This window comes from Sander lucioperca, chromosome 22 (assembly GCF_008315115.2).
Source record: "Sander lucioperca isolate FBNREF2018 chromosome 22, SLUC_FBN_1.2, whole genome shotgun sequence".
Taxonomy (NCBI): domain Eukaryota; kingdom Metazoa; phylum Chordata; class Actinopteri; order Perciformes; family Percidae; genus Sander; species Sander lucioperca.
In genome coordinates this window covers 18536331-18561626 of record NC_050194.1, presented here as the reverse complement: position 1 = coordinate 18561626, position 25296 = coordinate 18536331, and the positions used below count along the sequence as shown (strand labels likewise).

Here is a 25296-nt window from a genome sequence, read left to right as displayed (position 1 = left end):
ACTTTCACAGCTGTGCTCAATGACTAGTCACAGTGACATTCAATCTTTAGATGTCTGCTGTATTTGGTGGGCTTACTTGGTCTGTTCTGTCAGTTTTAAACCTCTGTTTAATTCACTTCAGATTCAGAGAGTATCTGTGTGTTATATGTGACTCACCTTACTGATCTGGCATGTAACTCAATGTTAAGCAGGCTGCAGACTACATTCACCATCAGCAAGGACTTTGCTGACAAACAATAGCACAAATGCATGTCCGTTTGCTGTCATTAACTGTGCGTACACTAAAAGGATAACCTTGTATGTGTTGTGCTGCAACGATGGAAAACAAAATCCTTTATTAATGCAGAAATTCGCTGTAGCGTTAAAACAAAACTGGAATCCCTAACTGCAGTGGTGGTGCAGTGAGTTAGACTGATGATTTCTAGTTGGATGTCTCCGCTGTGGAGTGTGGAATTACTATGCTATATACTGTATGTAATTTGTTTGTAATACTCTCGATTATAATTTGCTTTTCTATCTTTTCAGATTCATCTAATTGTTGCTGTGCAAAACAGCCAGCAGCCACAACACCTGTGTTAAAAACACAATATTTATTATTCAGTCAACATCTCACAAAACTCAGATGCACAAAGAGGTGCTTTGCATCAATGACACTGTGTCCTTGTTGTTTTTATAAGCTGGGGAATTGGGTACTTTACTAAAGCCACCTGATACTTTTAATTTAGCAGCATGTCGGTTACTCTTTTGGAGCATCGACTTAGCACTTTAGTTCCCATGAGGCCGCTGGATCCTCACTTTCATTAAAGTTGTTTGGAGAGTCTCTCAGCTTGGTTGCCTCATAAAACAAACTGCTATGATGAAAATAACATAAAACCACACAAACCAACACTACGTACACATACACAACAAAATGCTGTGTTTGTTAAGTTCTAATGAGTCCCAGTAGCAGCGGTTTGAGTTTTCCCTCCTAATTTGACATGCTTCACTTGGGCTGGGTCCCTCTCGCTTCGCAGAACTCAAATCCTCCATGCAGAGGCCTAATGAATCTTCTCCAAGTACACAAACAAAGGACAAACAAAACAAGCGGGAAACTCTCGCTTCCTTGAGCTTCTAATTGTCCCAAACATGTCAATCAATCACTACAGCTTGCTTGAATCTTCCTTTTCTACTGACAAAATAGTTATTAGACTCCCATGAGAACATATCAATCTTCTGATTGCCGGGTATTACACTCATGTATTGGGTTTCCTTTCATTTTGCTCCAGCAGTGTGAGAACATTGACCGTTGTACTTTCTGCTAAGGAAGGTGACATGAAGAACAATGAGTTGAGCACCGCCGGTCTCGTAGGGCTCTCCATGTTGAGTTCCAGCAGTAATTGAATCGGGGCTTTTGCTGCCCACAGAAGACGGTGTGAGTGAATTGCCTCAGATGGTTTATAGGGTAATAAAGTCCCTCCACACCAACACCTGCCAGCTGCACTCAGCTTTAACCAAAAACAGTGTATTTAATACCTCCCGCTGTGCACCTGCAGCCCACCCGTAACGGTCAGCACACAACTCCATCACACCATCAACACAGCCAATAGACGGTATCTCTTTCTGTGTCTCTTGGATGCTTTTGAAAGTTATGACTGGGGGTAATTAAAATCTTGACTCAATTAGCCCGTTGTTGACCTTGTTTGCAGGTTAGGGTGCTGTATCATGGGTCAAATGCTGAAGTCATTTTCTATTATCTGATTTCCTCATCTGCTTGCCTCAGCTGCCGGCGAGCACTCGCCGTTGTAAATACTGAAAAGTGCTTTTCCTGGACTTCCTCTTCTCTTCACAGCAGTGCATTCCTTTTTCAAAACAACTTCTGTCTCTTATGAAAGAAACGGCTGAGTCGGTGAAGAGTAAATGGATGCAGCGGCGATCAAATCTGATGTTCAGTTGTATTTGTCCCAAAAGAGTCTTTCATACATTACAGTCAGTGTTTACTTAAGCCAAGTGTCAGTCTATAATGTGCAAATGTGAAAAATGTTGCGATGAATTATGTCAATTACATCGCTGACAAAACTGTGCACTTTTAAAATGCCATTATTGTGCGAGCATGCTTCTTCTCTCTGGTTTTGCGGCCAGCTTTCGCCATTATTTAGGAATTGTGCATTAATGGGAGTCAGCAGTTTTCAGCGGTGCAATCTCATTACATTTACAGGGAAGGGATGAAGCAACAAAAGAAATTAATTGGAGGCATGCGACAGTTAGGACAGGGGCCTGGGCAAGGGCAGAATAAATCAGAGGTCAGTTTGACAGTTATATGGCTCTGTGGAGAGAGAAGTGGTTAACTTTAATGGGAGGAGATAGTAATGTTGAGTTACTTTATTTTTCCCTCTTCCTCCCCATGCCACGCACTCATCCCATCCCCTTCCCTCTCATCAGCTGAGGCACACAGCCCCTCACCCCTGCACTATTTTGACTCAGCTTGATATATAGAGTTAATTCAGCCCTCTCCGCGCAATAATTCATGCGTTTCATGCATTCAATGTCATGCAGACTCAGCGCGGGGTGGAATTGTTAATTTTCTACGCAGAGATTGCAGCCTCCCTCCACACACACACACACACACACACACACACACCTCTGTCCTGCCTGTCGCATACTCTACACACTGTCCCCACCCCCTACTTCTCCATCCTCCTCTCCTTGTATTTTTTTCCCATTACTTTGGAAGTTAATTTGGCTAAAAGAGTGTCTACTCCCAGCAGTATTTCCTGCAGTATCAGGTTTCTTCTTCTCTTTAAAAAACAACAACACTTGAGCTTGGTTTTTGCCTCTAGAACAGTCAAATCTACACACAAGTCGTCATCTTTCTCCCCACCCTTAAACTGGACTCTCACCTCGTGGCATTTGGTCACGTCTTGCCCTCACCCCCCATCCCCAAGGTCACTAAGGTCATCCCCACAAGGGGCCGACCCACCCTAACCTTCCAGCTGACTTAAGCCTTGTGCTTTTATAATTTGGGGGGGGGGAGAAGCTGGCTAGTAAAGCATCCAGTGAAGTGGCTTCTGCAGGGTAATGGGGCCCTACTCTCCATGCACTTCATTTAATCCAGGCAGAGGTGTGTGTGTGTGTGTGTGTGTGTGTGTGTGTGTGTGTGTGTGTGTGTGTGTGTGTGTGTGTGTGTGTGTGTGTGTGTTTTCTGGGATTGTGTTTTCTGGGATTGTTATATGCTTGTGGGAGCAGATGGATGGGGTCACACCTCAGAAGACATTATGAGTTCTGTTAGCATATTCTACCACATAGTGTACACAAAAGTGACTGAAAATGTAGGGCTGTAACTAACCATAATTTATATTATTGATTAATCTGTCAATTATTTTCAGATTAATTGTTCAGTCTATGAATGTCAAATATGTCCACGTTTGCAGAGCCCAAGGTGATGTCTTAAACTGGCATGTTTTGTCCAATCAACAGTCCCAGGAAAACCCAGGAAAATTCAATCTTCCATGATATTAAACAAAGAAAAGCAAAATCTGGAACCAATGAATGTTTGGCATTTTAGCTTGATAAATGACTTACTCGATGAACCGAATAATTAAGAACCACTGAAATCGTTTGATTATACGTGTATACAAATGAAAACAAACTGTAGTTACAGACATTTGGCTCTGACAATTCAATCAAGTCATCTGGAATTACAAGTTTAGCTCAAGCAGAAAGGTGTAATTAACCTCAATCTGGTACAGTAACCCTCTTTTTTTTCACAACTTGTAACGTGTTCAAAGACATGGCATCATTTTGCAAGCACTGCTTTTTTCCTGCAGGTCTGAGCAGTGGCAGCATGGCTTCTTTTCTTTTCTTTTTTTTTACATTGTTTCAGAGGCCTTGGCTCAGACCAGCCATCCACACATAAAAAGTGAAAAGCATTTTACCCCAGGCCTTGAACACAACAAGTATAAAGTTGAAGCCGTCACCTTAACTCTAACATGGAAACTATCTCAAGCAGAAGTTAGTGGAGAGAGAAAAAATATATTATTTCTGCTGTGGTCTGGCAGAGTTGCAGAGCACATTTGTTTTAATTTATTTATTTTATTTCAGTTGGCAAGGTAGAGGTGAGTTTACTTCTTTCTTTTTTATTTTAGCAGTGAGAGGAAAAAAAGGAGGTCACATTTGTTGGCAATACTGTGGGAGTGCACTGATACGAGTACGAGGGCTTTGTGTCACGAGACATTTTGTGGCCGGCAGGAGAGAAACTGTGACAGGGGCTTTTCTCTTCTTTAAAAGGCACAGAGACCCCCATGACCCACTGAGTTGAAATAGAGGCCACTGTTGATTTTCATGCCTTGATTTAGGGAAGAAAAGTCACTGACAGCGACTGTTTCATGCATGAAAACAACAACAGAGGAGGATATCTGATTTTGAGTTTGTGTATATGTGTATGTGCCGTTTGTGTCAGCAGTGTCAGTCGCTGCTGCTCAGACAACCCAACTGACCCAAACCCTAAGGCGGTCAGTGTGAATCCAGTCCCATGATTCATCCTTTTTCATGGCATTTCCTCCCCCGCTGTAGAGGGCTATGTACTGTCAGGGCCTGGGAGGAGTCTCATTGAGCGGGTTCTGCACTGACACACGCATACACACGCGTACATGTACATCTTTATGTACCCTATTCACACAAGACCATGGATTTCATGCATTTAAATGGCCCATCTAGTGGAGCACTGGTATTATTCAACACTTACAGCATTTTGAAGATAAAGCTGATGACATTATATTCATATTAATGTTTTTTATTAGCCTCCTTTGGTGTTCAGATTGTTGATAAAATGGTGCTTTGATTGGTCTTTGAGAGACGACAGCAAACTGTAACAGATGGCAGCTTGCAGAGCAAAGATTGCAGAGCTTCCATTCAGTGCATGTTAGTGCTGAAACGATTAGTTGATTAACTGATTGATAACCAATTAATTAACCGTCACTCATCAAGCCAAAAGGCTTGATGAGTGCTTCTTAAATGTTTCTCTTTGTTTTAGTTAATTGTAAATTGAATCTCTTTGGATTTTGGACCGTTGGTCGGACAAATGAGGTCTCTTGGAACGTGTGATTGGCATTTTTTAATTAATTAATTTTTTAACACTGATTAAATTATTAATTAGTAAGAAAGTTGCAGCCCTAGTGCATTTCAGTTTTGTAGGAAAAGTCCGATGGAGAACCATTTGATAAATGGGTGGCAAATTATAGGAAAAAAACTTAACTAAATTAGTAGAGAAACAAAACAAATGAAGATGCTTGCATGATACATTGAAGCAATTCACATCCTTTCATGCTCTTTGGCATGTATAAAGATGTGGAGTAGGTCCAAATGCGGAGTAGGTCAAGTTAACCTCAAGACGTCAGGACAACCTCTTTGTACTATGATGGAACATTTCGTACCTGATGGCAGCTGCGTCTTGCAGGAAGACAGTGCCTCTATCTGTACGGGGTCACTGAAAGGTTTGAAGTATGAAAATGATGTTAATGGATTTGAGATGATGAATGAAGATGAATGGTGTTCCTCCATCCAGTAGAGTTCAGTGACTTGGAGAATCTAAGGCAAGGAGCCCTGAAACTGTTCTGGAGGCGAATGGGGGTGCAAAACCTCACTTATTTGTCACCCATCTGTGTGTATGATTCCAGTTGTTGCATAAATATCATCCCAAAAAAAATTAAATGTGTGCGCCTACCTGAGTATAAGTCAGAATAGCAGTATGTAGAGCTAATGGTGTAAAAATTGATTCAAGTTTCACACAGATGCCCCAAATTTGTTTCCCCCAGGTTCAGAGAAATGCAGGAACAGCAAAAACACAGCGACCGCATTTGTATGAGAAAATTACTCCCGCTGCATGCTTGATGGTCTCCAAAAAAAAACTCACAAAGAGGGGGGAAAAAATCTCAAGTCTAGTTGTTAAATACAGTTTAACAGATTTCTTCCACTTCAGCATTGAGGAGCTGCAGAGACGCGCTCCATCTTAGGGAAGAGAGGATGCGTCCCTGCTCTAATCAATTCAGGTAGGGCAGCATTATCCGTGGAGCTGCCACCAGAGCTGCGCTGCACAATAACTCAAGGAGGGCATTTGAGAAGTGTGTGAGTTTGATCCTGTGCCAGGGTGATGAATAGCTGTTTTTTCTCTTTTGTTGCCCATCAGCACTTTTATTTTGCAGTTAATCCGCCAGACCCACACTGTAATTTTTCACCTTGCTGTGTGATTGTGTTTGTGTAGTTGTGTGTGTTTGTGTGTGTTTCCATATCTTGCTGTCAATGGAAGGGCTCTTGCTCTCATATAAACACCTGCATCCGCCCTGCTGGCATTGGAGGCTGATTTAAAGGGTGTGTGTGTGTGTGTGTGTGTGTGTGTGTGTGTGTGTGTGTGTGTGTGTGTGTGTGTGTGTGTGTGTGTGTGTGTGTGTGTGTGTGTGTGTGTGTGTGTGTGTGTGTGTGTGTGTGTGTGTGTGTGTGTGTGTGTGATTGACATCTCGTGAACAAGTGAGGAGTGGGAGCCTTATATAATATGTCAACAGGATCCAGTGGGGGTACACGCTTGTTACCGGGGTGTGTCAGGTGTTAAAAGGATGTCATGTTGTTGCAGATAATGCAGCTTACCCACTTGATTTACTGCACCAGTGGAGGTGAGGCTTTTTGCTTTGACCTCCTTCTGCTGAAATCACATTCACACTGAGCCGGTTAAATACGACAACGCAGATTTTTCTTTCAGTTTTCCTTTCGTCCGCACCAAATTGCCGTTTTTCAAATCCAGATATTAATATTTTTTAAGTTCAAAAAAGTATATAAGTTCAAAAACACCGGCCTCGAGTTTAAGCGACAATGTGGGAAAATTCAGCTTTGGAAAACAATAACCTAATCCTACTCTGACCATCATAAAATAGGGATTTGATACAGGGAGTTATACAGTGTATCGCTCCTAACCAAATGGTGGCTGTGATGGCATGATTTTGTTGTTTGCTGACTGTTTGCTAAAGAGATCACAGAAACAGAAATGTAGCAATTTTTTCGGTTGTGCAGGTGTTTTCGTGTGTACGAAAACAAAACGTACCTTAAAAGGCTAGTGTGGACTCAGGTCTTTTTCACACATACTATAGGTCATTTTCAGAATCAGTTGGCTTATAGTAGTGTAGATGCAGTCTGAGGCAACATTTAGGTTTTTTTCCCCCAGGAAACATCCGGCTTGTATTAGATCACTTACAGTAGACCGGCTACAGCCCAACCACACAAACAAATGGTTAATGAGGCATAAGTGGAGTGACATGAAATTCTGTACGCAACTTGACACCCCAACAGAACGTCCCCACATTCTCCTCTTTCTTGTCCTCTTCTTGCTTCTCACACCTGCTCTGATTAGGGAGTTGGGGGTCCTTGTGATCTTATTTTAATACAATCCTGAGCACCTTGAGCCCCTCCTCAGCCTCGCTCGCGCTCACCACGTCTCTTCGTGGTGGAGGGGCTAGCATTCCTCCAGAGAGCTGTTCTACATACGGTGGACAAGAAGCACAGCTTCGCGCAAAAGCCTGCTGAGACTCCACACCATTTATCTCTCAGCTGCAAGGTTGGGCCAAGACTAATTGACTGAGATATGTGCATGTGTATTTTGTGTGTGTGTGTGTGTGTGTGTGTGTGTGTGTGTGTGTGTGTTTCAGTCCTAGTCCCTGGAAGCATGGCGCATTAGTAGAGCCTGAGATGATAGGATGTGGTAAAGAGAGAGAGAGAGAGAGAAGCCAACATTGTGTTGTGTGCCCATCAGAGGGGGCTCGGATAAATAAAAAGCTCTCCTGTAAAGTCAGTCATTGGCTTCAACTCTCTAAAATACGGCCAGTTAAACTGTGCTCTGGGAGCAGACAAACCACACAGCCGATGCTGCATTTAAAGTAAAATTCTGGATGTGGGTCTTTTTTGTACCATCATTTATCAGTTATGATAGAATTGTACAGATAGCTAAATCTGGGAACATGCTGACATCACTACAACGAAATCCGATGGTACAAGAAACATAAGGGGTCAGAGTGACCATGCAGGTTTTAAGCAAACCCACTTACTTCGGGGGAGAAACCAAAAGTGAGTGCACCCAAAATGTTGGTACTACTAAACTGTCATTGCATAGAAAAACTGTGTGCGCCCACAACTATTATAAGTACGGAAGGTTTAGTTGAACCAGGATAACGATCTGTAAACTATGATCAGCGTCATTCGCCATTCCAATTCATTTGCTTGTCTTTTTCTTCCAAATTAACACAGCTAACGCAGGTTTTTTTTTTTTTTTTCAAACTTAAAGCTCATGTTTTCTTTTTTTAGTGACGCTGACATGTTCCCATATCTCAGCAATTAACTTGTTGAGTAGAATGTTATTGTTACTGAATTAGACAAACTGAAATGATTACATTTAAGTGTTTCTGCCTGTGTGAATACCCGTCCTCGTGTGGTGCAGCAAGGACCTCGTGCTCTTTCTCTGTGTTCCTCTCACCACTCTGCTCTGGACATTATCAACACATTGTTTAACTTGGCCTCCTCCCAATGTAAGCCCAAGTACAGCACGAAGTTGGCTGTCTCACCGTCTACAGGGAGTGGGCTGAGCTGTGTGTGTGTGTGTGTGTGTGTGTGTGTGTGTGTGTGTGTGTGTGTGTTCGTGGGCACATTCTGGGGGGAGTGGAAGCACCTCATTCTCCTGGACCAGAAAGCTTTGAATCACGCTGGCTCTTCCTGGAAGGACCCAGAGGGAGCCGGGCAGAGCCGGCTGGACCCAGGCAGGCTGTCTGAGCCGGAGCCTGGCCTCTCGCTGACACCAAGCTTGTGGCGAGTGCAGTTCTTACCTCACCCTCAGTGAAACAGGCCACACCTTCCTTCTGCTCACCAGGTTGGCACGCTGCAGGCGATTTCCTGTACTGGGAAGTGTTTTCAGCTTTGGCTGTGGCTGTGGCTTGCACTGATAACCTCAGCCTCTGGAACTTTGAGAAACAAGAGTTTATTGAGTTTATTGATCGGATGTAAATAGCACAAGGTGGGCTACAGTAGCTTACATTTCAAGTGCAGCCTTATTTCAAGAGTAAATATTCATTACTGATGCCACTAGTTCAACAATTCTGCAGTTTGAAGGCATTCAGTTTGGCATGCTTACCGAGCTAAATATAATTGTGTCAATCTGTCACCTGCCTACGCTGTCACAGGCCTCGTTTAGTTCATGGAAATCACACTCTCCTCTGCCTGAGGTGCTGAGGATCTGGGCATGTAAGTTGATATTAATAGTAGAGCTGGGTTGGTGCTGCAGGGTGTCCACACCTTCCTGTTTTCTCTTTCTTTGTTTTGGCCCGGCGCTGACAGCTTTACCTCTGGAGGAACTCCAGCATCTGAAAGGGAAAATGGCCCCCATTGTTCAAATGGGGCGCTATAGTGAAAAACAAAAAACGGGGGCTTTTTTGAAGAAAATAACAAGGGGGCTAGTAATAAAAAGACTGCGGTATCAAGAGTATAAACAACTTTGTCATTGAGACCTGTGTTTGTTATTTCTAATGGACATTTAGAGGATAGAGGGATTTTTTTTCCAGATAAGTGTGTCTCGTTTTAGAGAAAGTGTAAATTCAAGTTTTACTTGCTTTGGAGGTCCTCATTTCTGAGTCTCTGAAGAGGTTTGCTGAGCTCTGGCTTTTGATAGGAATCAGCTGTAAGAGGGATGGATATTGCTGTTCGGTTTCTTGCTGCACCCTGCTGTCAGATAACTTTAACAGTTGTCTCTGCTCACAATTTTCCTGTCAAACTCCGCTGGGAAATTAAATCAGGAGAAGTACCGGCTGAAGTTATCCAACTCTATCTTAAAGCAAGTGCTTCATGTTTTTAAAGTCTTGGCAAGGATTACCACAGAACTCACATTGAGACATTACATGGAAATTCAAAGAGGTTGTAGCTTCATCTGGGAAAGATAAATACAGACTTCAGAGCTGCAGTGCATATGACAACTCATTGAAAGATTTCCTCATTAATCTTTAACTGAATGAGATAGAATTTGTCAGTTAACTAAAAATAACCAGTTAGATAATCTTAATCTTTCTAACTGTCTGCCCAATACAGATAAAAATATCCTGCCTCTGACTGTCTGTACATGGACTAAAAAAATCCATCATTTCATAATTAAGCACAATGAGTCAAAGCACTGTTTTTCCAAAAAGATGCAATACTATCCAAATATTTAGTTCATTCCATCTGATTATTGATGACATCCCTATGGTGTTGGTGTGGTTTCTGTATTTTCGCCACATACTGAAAATGCGGTTAGATTGGCTTCAATAGATTGCTATAAGGATTTATGGTTACATAATGCAATTCAAACAGATCTAAATCAAAAGACTTTGTCATCTAATCCTACCTCATTTTAATCTTTGGAGCTTTAAACTATGAGTCATATTCTTTAAGTGGTTAAAAACCACGGCAGCTTTTTCATCATAATTAGTTGACAAATGTTGATATCAACTCAGATGCTAGAAAGTGCTCAGATTGCATACCTTTGCCAAGCAAGCCTGAACAATCCTCTACATTTGTTCAACTTTTTATAATAGAAAATGTCCACAAGTTTGTGATCTGGATCTGTATCAGAATAAATATAGTGATAAACACTTTTGGGATACTAGTGCCAGATTCATTCATTTTATCACTTAAGAAAGTGCCGTAGCTTATAAGAACAAAACACGTGTGGGAATGTATTGCTGTTAGATATCTCCCCTAAATGTCAGAACCGGCGCTCCGAAGCATCAGAACAAGAGTCTCCCCATCAGCGCTGAGCCCAAGGCATCACTAGCACTTCATCACATCCTTAGAAAGTAGAGTCTTGGAGTCTTAGTGGAGCAGACCCGAAGGCTTAATGTCAGCAAATTAATTATGGATTCACCCAATTAGTTCACAAACTACACTGTGTTCGAGGGAAAAAATGATCATTCCCCTACAGTACTTGTCTCTTCAGTCTTTGCCCCAGTGTGCAGTGTGTGTGTGTGTGTGTGTGTGTGTGTGTGTGTGTGTGTGTGTGTGTGTGTGTGTGTGTGTGTGTATGTGTGTGTGTACACAGCATGCAGGTAGCCTGACCTTTTTAATTATTCAATCTCTCAAACTCATCCATTGCCGCTCTTTTAGCTCTCACTCTGTCTCCAGTTTGGTTTTTTAACAATTCTCTCTCTCCCCCCCTGTCCAAACAACATATTTCTGTCTCTCTTAAACAAAAGGAAACGGCTTCTCTGCTCTGTTCTTTAGGCTCTTTGTCAACACACGGAGTGATAACTGTAACTGTAATCTGTAATCTTTTGACTGTGCGAGATTGCCTCAGATCAGTAGCCTCCTCCCCTCAAGTGTCTAATAATAAAGTAAGTAATCACCACTTTCTAATGAGAGCCTGTCAGGGGCGGTGCTCGGATCTGTTTACCAAACCAAATTATTTTCTTATTTCGGCAAAGTCAATTAATCACATCGGAGACAATTCTGTTAGTGTTTGTCTCTCAATAGGAAGATGGATTGCAACAACGGCAGTGCCATCATTCAATTTCATCACATTACAAGAAGATGCTGTCGCAAATTAATTCAATTTAACTCTTGTTTTTTTTTTTGACATTCTGTCGTGGTTAAAGTCGTAGTGTTGGGTGGAGACTGAAACTAGGACTGCAAATGTTAGCAGACAGATGATAGATCCTGCAGACAGGAGAAATAAATGAGACTGGACAACTTCACTTCTGTTTGTTTAGCCTCGCTCAGCAGAATGAATTTATTCACCATATGCAATGTAAACCTTTTTTTCCGGTTTGTTTAGTCTCACTCAGCAGAATGAATTTAATCACCATATGCAATATATAAACCTTTTTTTTTTCTTTTACTACATTGTTTTGACATGTTCAGTTATGCATTGTTATACTGTATTTTGCATGAAAAAGTAATTATAGCAAATATAGAATCACACACGTTTCCCACATTTTAGCATTGATATATCAATATATATGACATATTTACTGAGTTATACATTGTGCTGGTTCAGTTAACCAAAATAAAATAGCAATATCTGCTGCTACACTTTTAGGTTGTCTGAACGTCAAAATAATATTAATAAATGAAAATATTGGTTTATGGCCATTCAGTGCATGCAGTGTTAACTTTAACTTAACTTTGAACTTTTTGAACAATTCTTACACAAATCTTACACATTATACAAATTTTACACATTAGAAAAATATTATGTCAACCCAAATGTTCCTGAAACCAAAAGTAAAATTCTGATTGAAGTGAGTTGGATATTACAGCTTGCTGCGGCGCCATCTTGTAACAAACTTGACACTTGGGGAAAATCCAACAACTCAGTTATACACAAATAAAACAATATATTCTTACAAAAATGTATTTCCTGGTTACTCTGATTTTAAACAGACGGGAGAAATAAATGAGACGGGGCATTCCTTGTTTTTGTTTAGCCTCGCTCAGCAGAATGACGAAACCAACGACGTCTCGTGGCGGTCCACGCGCCACAGCGCCCCCCTGCTGGCTACAAGCTAATGACTTTTCTGATGAATTGAGGAATTATTTATTTAATGGAATGTTGAAATATAACCTACAAATGCATCTTAAAGCGTGATTTATGCTTCTGCGTTAAATCTACACCATGGCTATGTACGTAGGTACGTGGAGACACGGACCCTACGCCGTAGCCTGACCTGCACCTTCAAAAAATGTAACTGCACGTTGCGGTGACGGACATCTCGAATTTTAAACTCCGGTGGATTTATGAGGACTATGGTTGACTGCTCCTCGGATCTCTGCAGGGTAAATTGAGACAGCTAGCTAGACTATTTGTAAAATTTTGTTTTTCAAAGTTTTTTCTCGCACGACTATTTTGCAGCATCTCACCACGTTTTTCTCCCATCCCAGAATGCTATGTGGACTAGCCAGACCCTCCCCGGCTCTGCAGCGTGTGGATGGTCTGGCAAAGCGAGAGTACATTTCCCCTTACTCATTTCCTGGTTCTCCTTCTCCATAAACAACATGAAATCAAGGAGAGGGTTAACGTTTCCTGCTACAGAATTCCCACCGTGGATCAAAAGCACAGGGGAGACACTTTGTTTCTCTCACTATGCCTCTAGAGTTGGTACTCTCTCACTCGCTCTACCACACACTCCCCACCAGTGTTGGGAAATTAGTAAAGAATTAGAAAAAGTAATTAGTTACAGTTACTAGTTACTTCTTCCAAAAAGTAATTCAATTAGTTATTCAGTTACAAATTATGAAAGTAACTAGTTACTTCAGAAAGTAACTATTAGTAAATTTTGAAATGTTCAAATGTGACCCCACCTCCACTTACCCCTCTTTAATGGAACTTAAAATAAATGTGCATGTTCAATTATTTATGATAAATCTGAATATTATAATGAAATGGACACTTAATACAATACATTATTAACAGAAACAATGTACACAAATCTAAACTATTTTAATGTTGCTGTGGGACAAAGTGAGACTAGCCTCCTATCAAATGCCATGTATGTAGATATGTTTATATAGTGGATCGATACAAATAACACAACACCTCAACAGGCCACAACTGGGCAAAATTAAATTATGCTTGTTAAGCACTATACCAAAAATAAATAACAAATATATACACTCGTGTAGTGCAAATAACGTAGGTGGCCTGATGTTTATACTTGTGCTCTGGTGTGTGTGTGTGTGGAGTAGGTGATAGAGCGACGGCGATTAGCTTTGGAGCGAGTAGCGACTCTAGAGTCATATAGTAAGAGAAACAAAGTGTCTCCCCTGTTCTTTCTGACCACGGTGGAAAATCTGTAGCAGGAAAAGTTAACCCTCTCCTTGATTTCATAACGCCATACCTGTCTCTCTCTCGTTGACTGACTCACTTGTGTTGTTCGTTGTGTGTCCGACTATAAGTGCTTTCGAACACCCGCCCAACTCTACCTCGGATTGGCTTACCATGACATTTTACTCAACCTCAGCCAATCGTCAGCATTTATGCGCTTGCGTCGTGCACTGCCCACTAACCAAGGAAGAACAGTAAAAAAATTGTATTTGCCTCTTGGCTCAGACTCAGAGATCTAGTTGGTCTGATGAAAAAAAAGCTTCAAATATAGTAATGTGCCGCGTTTTTTGGCAGTAACGGTAACAGCGTTATTAAGATGGGAAGAGTAATCAATTAGATTACTCGTTACTGAAAAAAGTAACGCCGTTATTCCCATCACTGCTCCCCACATACAAACACATGCCGGCCCTGCTGAGATGGACGCACACACCACCGCACAAGTATAAACATCACGCCACTTACGTAGGCTACGGCAAAAGCTCTGCGTGGAGTCTCCGCAGAACCATAAATCACGCTTAAGGTATCTTAAAGTTGCTTGTTTTGTACGAATAACAGTTCAAGGTTTTCACATATAAAACTGAAAAAAAGGACATAGAAATTGTTAATTAGCCAATCAACAGAAAATGATCAATGAGCTACCGTCACCTTTTAAGAACTGACGTCCTCCGTACCAGCTAGGTTTCCTCCCCATAGATTGATTTGTCCTGTATGTATCAAGAAAATATGGTGTCATCTATGCATAGCAAATAACTAACTATTCATTTAGTGATTAATAGATTAGCAATTTGTTGTTGGTCCATTTCAGCCAATTTTCTGTCACTGATTGTTTCAGCACTAACTGAACCCCGCTTTGTGTGTATTTGTCTCCTATCTATTGTGCTGCATTAAACTCCTGCAACTGACGGACTGCCCTTCCCCCACCCCTGCAGACAGTAGTCTCACAGTAGTCTCTGTGTGTTACTGACATTGAGCAGAGTTTGTGGACTGTGATTGTGCTCACAGCGGAGCCGTCCTTGGGAGACAGAGCCGGCCGTCACAGATATGGATTCCTACATTTAATGGCTCTGCCCCTCTCGCACAAATGTTTCTCTTTCAATGAGCTGTGGCCCCGCAGGCAGTGAGTTTTATCGATCATCTGACTTTTAATGCCTCTTAAAAATTAAGATTCATGTATATGACCTTTGTGTTTGGATTGGGAGTGCAAAATCCATGCCTAAATACCCTTTCAGGACCTGCTGGCTGTACGGCCAACTTTGCTACAGCTTTTCTTTTGAATGATGGAGAAATTGTGCCCAGTTTCATCTTTTTATTATAAAAGCATGGGGGGGGTCATGCTTGGCTGTATTTCATAAAGTCATGGAGGGAGTTTTTTGTGTGTGACCATTCTCTGCTTGAAGCTGGCTGAGGGAATGAGTGCAGCAGAAAAGAAGGGGTAGAGAAGAGGGAATAAGAATTGGGGAAGGTTTGGCCTCTGTGTGGGTCTTGTTAGCCTCTGTGAGCTCTCTTTTTCTCTACTTCCCTCCCTCTCTGTCACTCTCACTCTTTATGACACACACACACACACACGAACGAGTGGACAGCCCTGGAAGAGGGCCCAGTGATTGATGACTCTGTGTGAGAGACCTCAGAGGCAGCAGCACTACAGAGAGATGGACAGATGAAAAGGAAGGAGGAGGGACAGAGAGAGGAACTGAAATGAATCAAGTAACAGGGTGAGGCCTTCCAGCAGTCCGTTAACATACTGGAGCCAGAGTACTGCCTTGTTGGAAAGACACCCTGGAAGTGATCTGTGCTGTGTAGCTTCCTCATGAAAACACAGGTTTCTTGTGAAAAGGCAGTTAAAGGTATTCTGATGTGTTTCTCACCAAAACAGGTGTATTAACTTAAGGTCTAACAAACCATTGAACGTTTTTCCTTCCTCAAAAATCATTTCCAAAGGTGATTTTTTAACTATTTGAAATTGCGTAAGGCCGCAACGACTACTCTCATGATTGATGGCAATTCTTTTCTTGATGAATCGACTGTGTGTTTGGTTTATACAACGTTAGAAAATAGTGAAAAATGGATCACACTTTCCCAAAGCCCATGGTGATGCCATCAAACGTCTTGTTTTGTCCGACAAACACTCTTAACGATTAATTGGTTAGTTATCGATCAACTAATTGATCAATCAACTAACTCTTGCAGCTCTAAAATTGTGTATTGTTTACATCCCTGTTTGTTAGCTTGAGGTTTTCTCCTTCACTGCCTTTGCAGCCATATTGTTGCGTTCGTTTGCGCTTTATCACCACCTATTGTGTCGGCAGGACTGTGTATCGTCTGTATCGCCAAAAACTCCACAGAGTACTTTTACATTCTAAATGAATGAATTTGCAGTTTGACTTGACACAAATGAATTGCCTTGCTTACAAAGCCCTGTTGCTAATGTTGGATTGCACACAGAACCATTTCTAAAACTGAGATGGTAAATGTCGGGATTTCAGTGTCAGTCGCTGCACATTAAGAGCAAAAGCTTCTTTTTTTGTTTCCTCACAGATAATGATCAAGGGTCTTGATTTTTTTGTTGAACTCTTTACTTTTCTAGTCTTTCTTCATTTTTTTCTTCTGTATTCTGACTACAAAGGACTGTTGAAGACTTTAAGTAATAACCTTTCCCTGATTTTCTCTGGCAAAAAGGGATGTTTTCATGGTTTCAGCACTTTCTGAGAGGAGATGCGCTTCTGGTCCTGGTCCTGGATGAGCAAGATGTGGAATTTGAGTTTTCAGTGCAACATTTAATCCCTTTTGTGTTGCAATCATTTTACTCTAATTCACTAAGATGCTGATCTTCACTGTGCTCTTTATGTACTGCCAGTGAAAAAAGACATAGTCTTTTTCTCTCTAACAAAGATGTATTTGTTCGTATTACTGTATTTGCCTGCACGTCGGTCAGTGATACTGAATGGAAGGCTTTGTCGAGGAACATTTTCAGCCTGCTCAACTTTCTGTGTGACTACAATTGCCAGTCCAAATCCTGGTCAGAATAACTTCTCTTGCCAGGAATGTAATTTGTTTGCCTTTGCATTAGAAGTTGTATTTGTGTGAGCTCAGAGGAGAAATATGGATGTAATGAATTGACACTAGATGGTATAGAGGTGTAATTTATAATGTGTGCTCCTCTCTGAGTAGATTTGAACTACCCTCTATTGGCCTGAATGTGTCATTACATGACAGTCTGTCAAATTTCAGGTGCAGCACATTAACTCCAGAGCTTCATTTTGTCAGACAATAAATCTCTCCTCACAAGTTCTATCAGCTTGTTTCACATTTACTCAGATCAACTTTTGTCCGATGAATATGTCTGTCTATGCTTGCTTTGTCTTGAAATGCTTTGAGGGCAAAAAAAGAAGGAAACAGTAGATTGCTATTTGCCATCTGAGTTGAGATACCTAAAATGTCACTACAATCAATAAGTTGTGTGTGTGTGTGTGTGTGTGTGTGTGTGTGTGTGTAAACAGTGAGTGACAAGTTATATGGAGCTTCAGATGAGTGTCTGTTAGTGAAAGAAAACACACTTCAAACAGGAGAAAAGTGGAGCTTTTAGAGCATGGAAGCGTTGCCACTTTTTATGAGCAAATGGGGCACTTTGTCACCAACAGAGTGAGTGTGTGTGTGTGTGTGTGTGTGTGTGTGTGTGTATGTTTTTTTCACTGATTTTCAGTATATCTATTGCCTGCAGCTTCCCGAGCTCTTTGTGAGCAAGAGTCTGAGTGACTTTGTAGTCAAGGACTCTTTAATGCCTTCACGTGTCAAAAGTCTTTCTGTGTTTGTACATCAATACTGTGTGTATATACAGCATGTGTGTGTCAGTGTTGTGTTAACCAGTTTTTTTCCTGTGTTGTGCCTTTCTTGCAGGTGTATGTGCCGAGGCGGTATGCCCCGGGGAATAGTGCTGACAGTGCACTAGGATTCTGAACCTTGTCAGTATTTGCAGCTGAGGAGGAGAGGCGCTGTGCCGTGCCGTGCCGTGCCGTCCTGTGCCGTGCTGTGTTTAACGCCATGTCCCTGACTGACAAACACAAAGTGAAGAGGCAGAGGCTAGACCGGATCTGCGAAGGTAAACTCATGAGTATGTGTCTGTCCTTGACCTTTTACCTTCACTCATTCCTCGCAAAGAGTCACACTTGTTTTTTCTGCACGTTGTCCAACAAAAACTGTAGTTCAAGTGCCTTTCTCAAAACATAAAAGTAGGGCTGCAGACGGAGCTGATCACATCGTATTTACAATCTCGATTTTGGACCTCACAGTTAACTAAACTTGATCTGGTTGTGTGATATTGTTTAGAGCTTCAGTGCATCAAATCAATTGCTCTCTTCAATGGTAAATTGTCTAAAAAGAAGAACAGAAGCAGTAATTGTTGAAGTGAAGAAAGAATTTAAATTGTGTACAGTGGGATAAGTTTTTTTTATCTGTTTAAATGTCCAAATGCATTAAATCTATTTTGTTCCTAAAGATGGAGAAATAATTTAATAAATGATTATGGTCTTAGTAATGAGCAGAATAATGTTGATTATGATTTGAGCAGCAATCCAGTAAGCACTGATTTGGTGATTTGCATGCGAAAAGACAACTAGGTTTAAACTAAGCTATATTTTGCTGAATAGTGTTACATTTGTTGAAAAGTGTGAAATGTTTTATTTTAATGTGAAGCATATCCTGAACTCCATATGGAAATATTGTAATTTAAAACCTAGATAATGAAAATAATCACTTTAGCCCCATTTTAATTCAGACATCTACATGTCTTTTTTGGCCTGCAAAGCTCCAAAACCATACTTTCTGTGACGATACAAGTATTTTGTGTTATTTCGCAAAAGAAATTCGCACTATACCTGCGTTGTTTGTTTTTATTTCCCTCACTGATACTGCTTCAGAGCTCTACATCCCCTAACCACCCATCCTTATTGTTATTAGCACAACCCTAAGACCTATTGCTGATCAATACCCATTGATTGCTATAATTTTCAACTGGCACACACAGCACGTCAGATACTACAGTTAACAGTGCATAAATGTTGACCTCAGCAGCAAACCGTCATCTGGCGGATGTAAATGAAATTATTGCTTCACTCTGGCCTCTCTGTCAGCCGTTGTTTGTTTGTGTAGGAGTGTCTGTTTTGTGACTTATGGTTATAGAGAATCTCTAAACATCTGAACTCAAGTTAGATTACCGCGGGGGATTGAATGGTTTCTATGCTGTCACAGCTGTTTTGGAAGCAGCCAATTTTACACCACAGACTGTGGTGATTATTAGGCTTTAAGTTGGGGATTAGAGAGCTGTGTTGTAGTGGCTGAACATAGAATAGGAGCCTCCTGCCGTGCGCAAAGCTACAAAGTCGGCCCAGGCAACAATGAATATGAGTTTTTGTGTGGGTGTATAAAACTGTGTCTGAAACCTTGTGGATGTGCATGTTTAAACCCACTTGTTTGTCTTTGCCCAGTGTGAGTGTGTGCATATGTATTTGTTTGTGTGTGTCTGTCAGACTGCGTCCTGAGGTAAAATCATCTCCTCTGTGCTGTCTGGGTCCCCGAGAGGCTTGTTAAGCTGCTGGGCCCTCCTGGAGCCAGCGCAGGGAGAGGCAGACATGACTGCAGTGCTGGAAAATGAAGCTAGACGCAACATTACCCTCAGTGCCAGCATATTTGTTTTGCAGCATGATGTAAGCACATCAACGGCGTTGTGCACATGAAATGAAGGACATATGCGGCGCATCCTGTAAAAGCCAATAGTTAGGCCCAAGAAATCCAATCCTAGTTTGTGGACTCTGCCGCTGCTGTAGAAAAATGATGTTGAATTGTTGATCCAAAGTAGTACCTTATAGCATTTGAAAATGCATTAGGAGAATACATTAGAGTACATTGTCAATGAAAAAAGAAGCTGTAGCCAGGATTTTATAAATAGTCCTAAAACCCCACCCCCATTAAAACAATTTGACTAGCAACCCAAAAAACGTTTTTTTCCCAGTTTCTGTCCCCACACACACACACACACACACGCACACACACACACTTTATTTATTCAGTTAACTTTTCAATTATATCTTTTACTAATCTTTTCTCCCTATATCACCGTATAAATGTTTTCCGATCTTTAGCTGCAATCCCAGGTATGTAAATGTAGAATAATAAACACATTTTATTTTAATTGTGATAATTAATTATTTTTTTCACTAGAACCAGTGAAATGTTAAAGGTTCACCCCAAAGTCAAAAATATATGTCAAGAGCACGAGCCTCTCCATGAGTACGCTTTCTTCTGCACGTTGATACGGTTGGCGTGTGTAGTTTGGTAAAAAGAAAATAGTTCCTACATGAAACTGCTCACAACCAGCTCTGTGAATTATCTTGGGTAACCGAGTCATGATTCCTGGAAATAGACATTGCTGTTGAGTTTTTTTAAATGTATTTTTTTCGCCCTTTGAGCACCACAAGCCAAGTGCTTTCTAATTCCATTATATTCGAGAGAAGGCAGACATCTCTAGACTGATATCTCCAACACTGGGCAACTCACACCAAAACAATCTAGATTGATAAATAGCACTCAGGTAAGAGGAACACTATGTATTTTTGATTTTGGCGTGAACTGTCCCTTTAATCAATTTAGTCTAAGGTACCTAATTGGTACTTTTGGTACAATTGGCTTAGCTTAGCCAGGCTAGCTCTGTCCAGAGATCAGCCGGTCACCACCTCTAAAGCTTATGGCCATTTTTTGGCCAGGACCAGTTGCCAGGCAACCAGCAGAGACTTCAGGAAGTTACTGGTCCTGGCCAAGAAATTATTTATTACATAACCCTGTGTAAAATGCTGAATTGTCGTTTTTATACTCTACAGATTAAAAAAAAAAGACGTTTAACGTTTTAGAGGTGCTGGTAGGCAGATTTCATTCCCTTTGGACAGCGCTAGGCAGTGGTGTAGTCTACGTGATACGCAGGTATACGCAGTATACCCACTAAGAAATCTCCAGGATTTCCATATACCCACTTAAAAAGGTGCAGTGATACGCAACAACATATATTTGTGACATAACTTTCACTTCAGATATTTGTATTTACAAATACTGGGTCGAGTAATGTGACAGCAAACTAAGCTAACACTGCAGAACATGCAGAGAGACCTTTCTCATCTTTCATCGACCCGCTCCTCGCTGAGCGCAGTGCGTAGTGTGTGCGTAATACCAGTATCCTCCCTTCACCATACATTTAAGACAAATATAAATAGCCTATTTTATTTTTGTCCTTGTTGCTTTGGGGTCAACTTTTGGCCCATTCTGAGCCAGGAAAAAAAAAAAGTGGTACAGTATACCCACTACAATACATAAGACTACACGACTGGCGCTAGGCTAACTGTGTCCACCTGTTTCCAGTCTTGCCAGCTGCTGAAAGTAGCTTTACACTTAGTGTACAGCCATGTGAGTGGTATCAGTCTTCTCATAAATGATTATCAGTTTTTAATTACAAATTAAGTAATTTGCATGGCAGAATTTTGTAAAACAATAACATGACAAGATTATATCATGGCGATAGGACTCCACTGAAAGTCAGTAACGGATAATATTGAATATTCATAAAGGCGACTCAATAAAGCAGTCATATTTCATATCACAGGTGGATCGTTCATTGGTGGAAGTCCTTCCTGATTAGAGTTGTAGTCCACATGCAGCTGTTGCATTCGTGTGAATCAGACAGCTGAAGTAGTTAGTCATTCCTGGGGGAACAACAGTTAGTCTGCTCTGCTGGGCACGAGCTCAAAGCCCACAGGAGACGCACAGAAAGACGGTAACAGGTGTTGCTGTGATGCATGCAGAGCTACTTCATGGTGAGCGTACCTGCCGACGTTCCTTCTCTCTCTCACACAAACACACACACACACACACACACACACACACTCACGCTCTCTCTCTCTCTTTAACTCTCCAGATGGCCATCATACATGATCAGTGAATCAGTCCTCTGGCGGCCATTGTGAGGGCATAAAGAAAAAAAAAACAGCTTGTGATTTGTGATTTGTTCATGAGCCAATGACCAGGCAAAGTTGTCCTACTGATTGCATGTGGCGGCGTGATAAGGCTGCCATGGCGATTGTCACCGTGCAAGCAGAAAACACACTTGAAGCAAGGCTCTGCTTTTTGTTTCACATGCAGGTAAAATCCTCACACGCTTATTTAGGTACTGTCGGGAGTAACTCATCTTAATCCAGGTTCACACTTCAACCAGGCCCGCAGTTGGCAAACAGATACAGACCAGATGAAGCCGTGATTTGTGCTGTTTCTCCTCAATCACTTTCAAGCGAAAATCTGGAGTGTTCTCTATCAAAAAAAAACGTCTGCTGAGACCACACTCTGTCCAACAGAGCCTTCGCCTTTGTTTCTATTGTTTTCCCGACACTAACAAACAACTCTTGTTGTCCAAGACAGTTTCCAACACCATGCAAGGTGTAACTTTTTTTTTTTTAACATCGTACCATTGGTGGAATTGTTCATTCTGGCTATTTTAAATCAGCATTTGTGGCAGTGGGATCAGAAATGCAGTATCTGAAGAAACCCGGTGGCTAGATGACAAGGCTGATTAAGCCATTAAAGTCCTTGATATGTATTTAGCATAATCTGGCCTGTCTGCAAATAAGGAGGCAGGGAGCTGGTTGTGACTGTTTATATCAAAAGCTGCTAGTTAGCTCAATCAAAGCATCAGCTGGGAAGCATCAGCTTTAATTCAGCGTTATGAGGAATAGAGAGGAGCCTTCTCTCTCTCACTCTTTCTCTCGTTGTGTGTCTCTCTCTCTATCAGGGGTGAAGAGATTCATTTCTGTCATCTGAAGAGATGAGCAGTGATCTACCACGGCCCATGTTCCTCCCAGCCTCAGGTCCTTTCATGTTCTCAGCTTAATTTGAGCTGAACAAATGTTTTTCATTCTGCAGTAACTGGGCCGATTGGCTGGGAGGGAGGACAGTTGTGCTCCTGATATGTTTTTTTTTTTTTTTTTTCTTGCTAAGATTGTTGTTTTGCTTGTAGATTGCAATACTGTTTTCCCCTCTGGGTTAGATTAGAGGAGCTTAATCTTGTCAGATAATGTTTAATCAACATCAGCATTTTATCCACTTTCTAGTTGCATAGTTAGGAATGTAATGTATCCATATTAGTTGCTGAACAAAAAACAAAAGTACCTCAGCAGCCAATTGTTCTTTCTAGTGATGATTATATTTGCTTGTTTTATAAACAGTCAGGTGTCCATTCTTTGACAAAAACACAGCCTTGTGTGTCTACGCTTTGAGTAGGATTTGTTTGTTTTTGTACCTAGCACAAATGAGTGGCGGGTTAATGCTCTGTGCTCATGTGAAAATAAAGGCTGGGTATCAAACCTTAAATCATTTTGAGTAACTCCTGCAATACATCCGTAGCATCGAGGATTAAAATCTGCTGTGTGGAGTTCTGAGATCAAACCATTACTCAGATTTTTTTTTTACATTATTATTATTTGATCGGATAAAGTATTTATAGTTGTATTAGAATATTGTAAGGCTGCTTGGGTTAAGACAACGTTAAACTTGAGTTGGTCTTATTTTGTTAGATGAAAAACAAGACAAGAATGCAATGGTGTCCAGGTTTTGTAAAATAAAAAATGTGAGGACCTTTTGTAAAACCATGCATTTAACTCCACAGAAGATAAATGCCATATTAGATTTTTAGAGTTCATTATGTTTGTACGCTCCACTACATTTCTGTTTACAACCACAGCTTAGTTGAACATATTGCAAAAGTGTTCTGTCATTTAACTAGACTCCATATCTTTTTTCATCAGTGACGTGGAGGCAAATTACATTTTCAGTTCTATCCTTTCTTATTCTTCTCTCTCTCTCTCTCTCTCTCTCTCTCTCTCTCTCTCTCTCTCTCTCTCTCTCTCTCTCTCTCTCCCTCCCCCCCCCCCCTTCTCTCACACTCATCGTCTCTCCAAAAAGCAAGCGGGCTGTCGTCTCTCCCTTCTGTCTGCCCCATCTGTGATGCAGTATGGGCCACTGGCTTGATAATGATAGGCAGGCAGAGCGCGGTGCTGCACACGAGGCAAAGAGTGAACAAACCAAACCGTTAAAATGGAAGACAGAACTCTAATCAGTTGCACCTCACCAAGTCTACCAAAGGTCTCGCCATGCTGATAAAAGGTTTGCAGTAGCGAACCCCACGTTCCTCCCACCCATGCGAATGTGTGACATGCTGTGTCATACACTGCAGACATGCGAGGTGGTAAAGAGGCGGAGGACAGACTTTTGCTAACACAGCAGATGTGAACCCTCCGAAAGCCATCAAACCCGAATTGGTACCATGTGTTTTTCTATCCTCGTTGCCCCCCCACCCCCCTTCTCGTAGTACTTGTGTTAGAGCAAGAAAATGCCCAGGGGCTCGTTAAAACTTTAATATACTGTACAATCACAGTAATTGAGTAGAATTTTCAAGTTCTTCCAGTTATGGTTTTAATTTATGAAGTCCCTATGAAAGTTTAATGGATCAGCAGTTGTAGAGTCGCAGCTATCTAAATCATTCTGCAGCTATCTTTGCCTGAGCTGCCTGCCAAGTCCCGCCGTTAGCGTGCTGTGCCCTAGAAAGATGGCCAGATTGCTCCGAAGGCATGACTGTTGCTGGACGTCTGTTCAACACATTGTACCTAGAGGTCTTTTATACTGTTCACCAAATATCCACTGTGTAACTTTGGGGTTTCTTTTTTTTTTCTATTGTATTATTCATGCTAGCAAGTATAGGGTCCCTGTTGCTTGATGAGTGTAATATAGCATGCTCACTTAATTATAGAGCAGCTCTCATGAGAGGCATATCAGAGAATGCAGACAAGATGAAAATGGTACCCCAGCTTCTCTTGGTTATGAATAGTGGGAAATGCAGCAATTTGCATGTCAGGAGATATGATGTGCCATATCCTCGTTTCGGTTTTAGCAACAGTGGCCTGACCGTACTTGAGATGTTTATTATTGTTATTCATATTTTGTCAGGAAGCGGGGATCTGAGTGACACACGGCCCTGGACGGGGCTTATTAAAAGAAGTTATTGCCGGCGATCGCCGTAGAGAGATACAACACGGTGATTAATGGTGTGTTTTACAGCCGACAAAATAGCGCAGGGAGACTCAGACCTGGGAGGACAGCACTGAGAAATCACTGCTAGGAAATTGCTAGGTATGCTTTACCTCTAATGAAAGAAACCATCCTTCAGATGTGCATCATACTGGACTGTTTAGGGCCAGAGGAAAAAATGAAACTGTTCTGATTTATTTTTATTTTGATCTACTTAATGTTCTCCAATTTGGATGTTCCATAATGAAACAATCTTATTTATTTTGTAATATTATGTCATGATTGCATCGCTTAAGCTCTAAAATGAATATATATATATATATATATAT

General features: G+C 41.3%; 1 protein-coding gene across 4 annotated transcripts in view; it reads left to right on the top strand.

The window, feature by feature from the left end:
* The window catches only part of ctbp2l (C-terminal binding protein 2, like), a 107539-nt gene that overhangs the window by 29857 nt on the left and 52386 nt on the right, over nucleotides 1-25296 (top strand). For 2 of the 4 annotated variants that reach the window (XM_035997916.1, XM_031315603.2), the window contains exon 2: nucleotides 17750-17951. In XM_035997916.1, the coding sequence (XP_035853809.1) occupies nucleotides 17894-17951 (58 nt within the window). In that variant the 5' untranslated portion in view covers nucleotides 17750-17893. Of the gene's footprint in view, nucleotides 1-17749; nucleotides 17964-22676; nucleotides 22753-25296 lie in introns of those variants that run through there. The other 2 variants (XM_035997915.1, XM_031315601.2) reach the window with 2 other exon arrangements.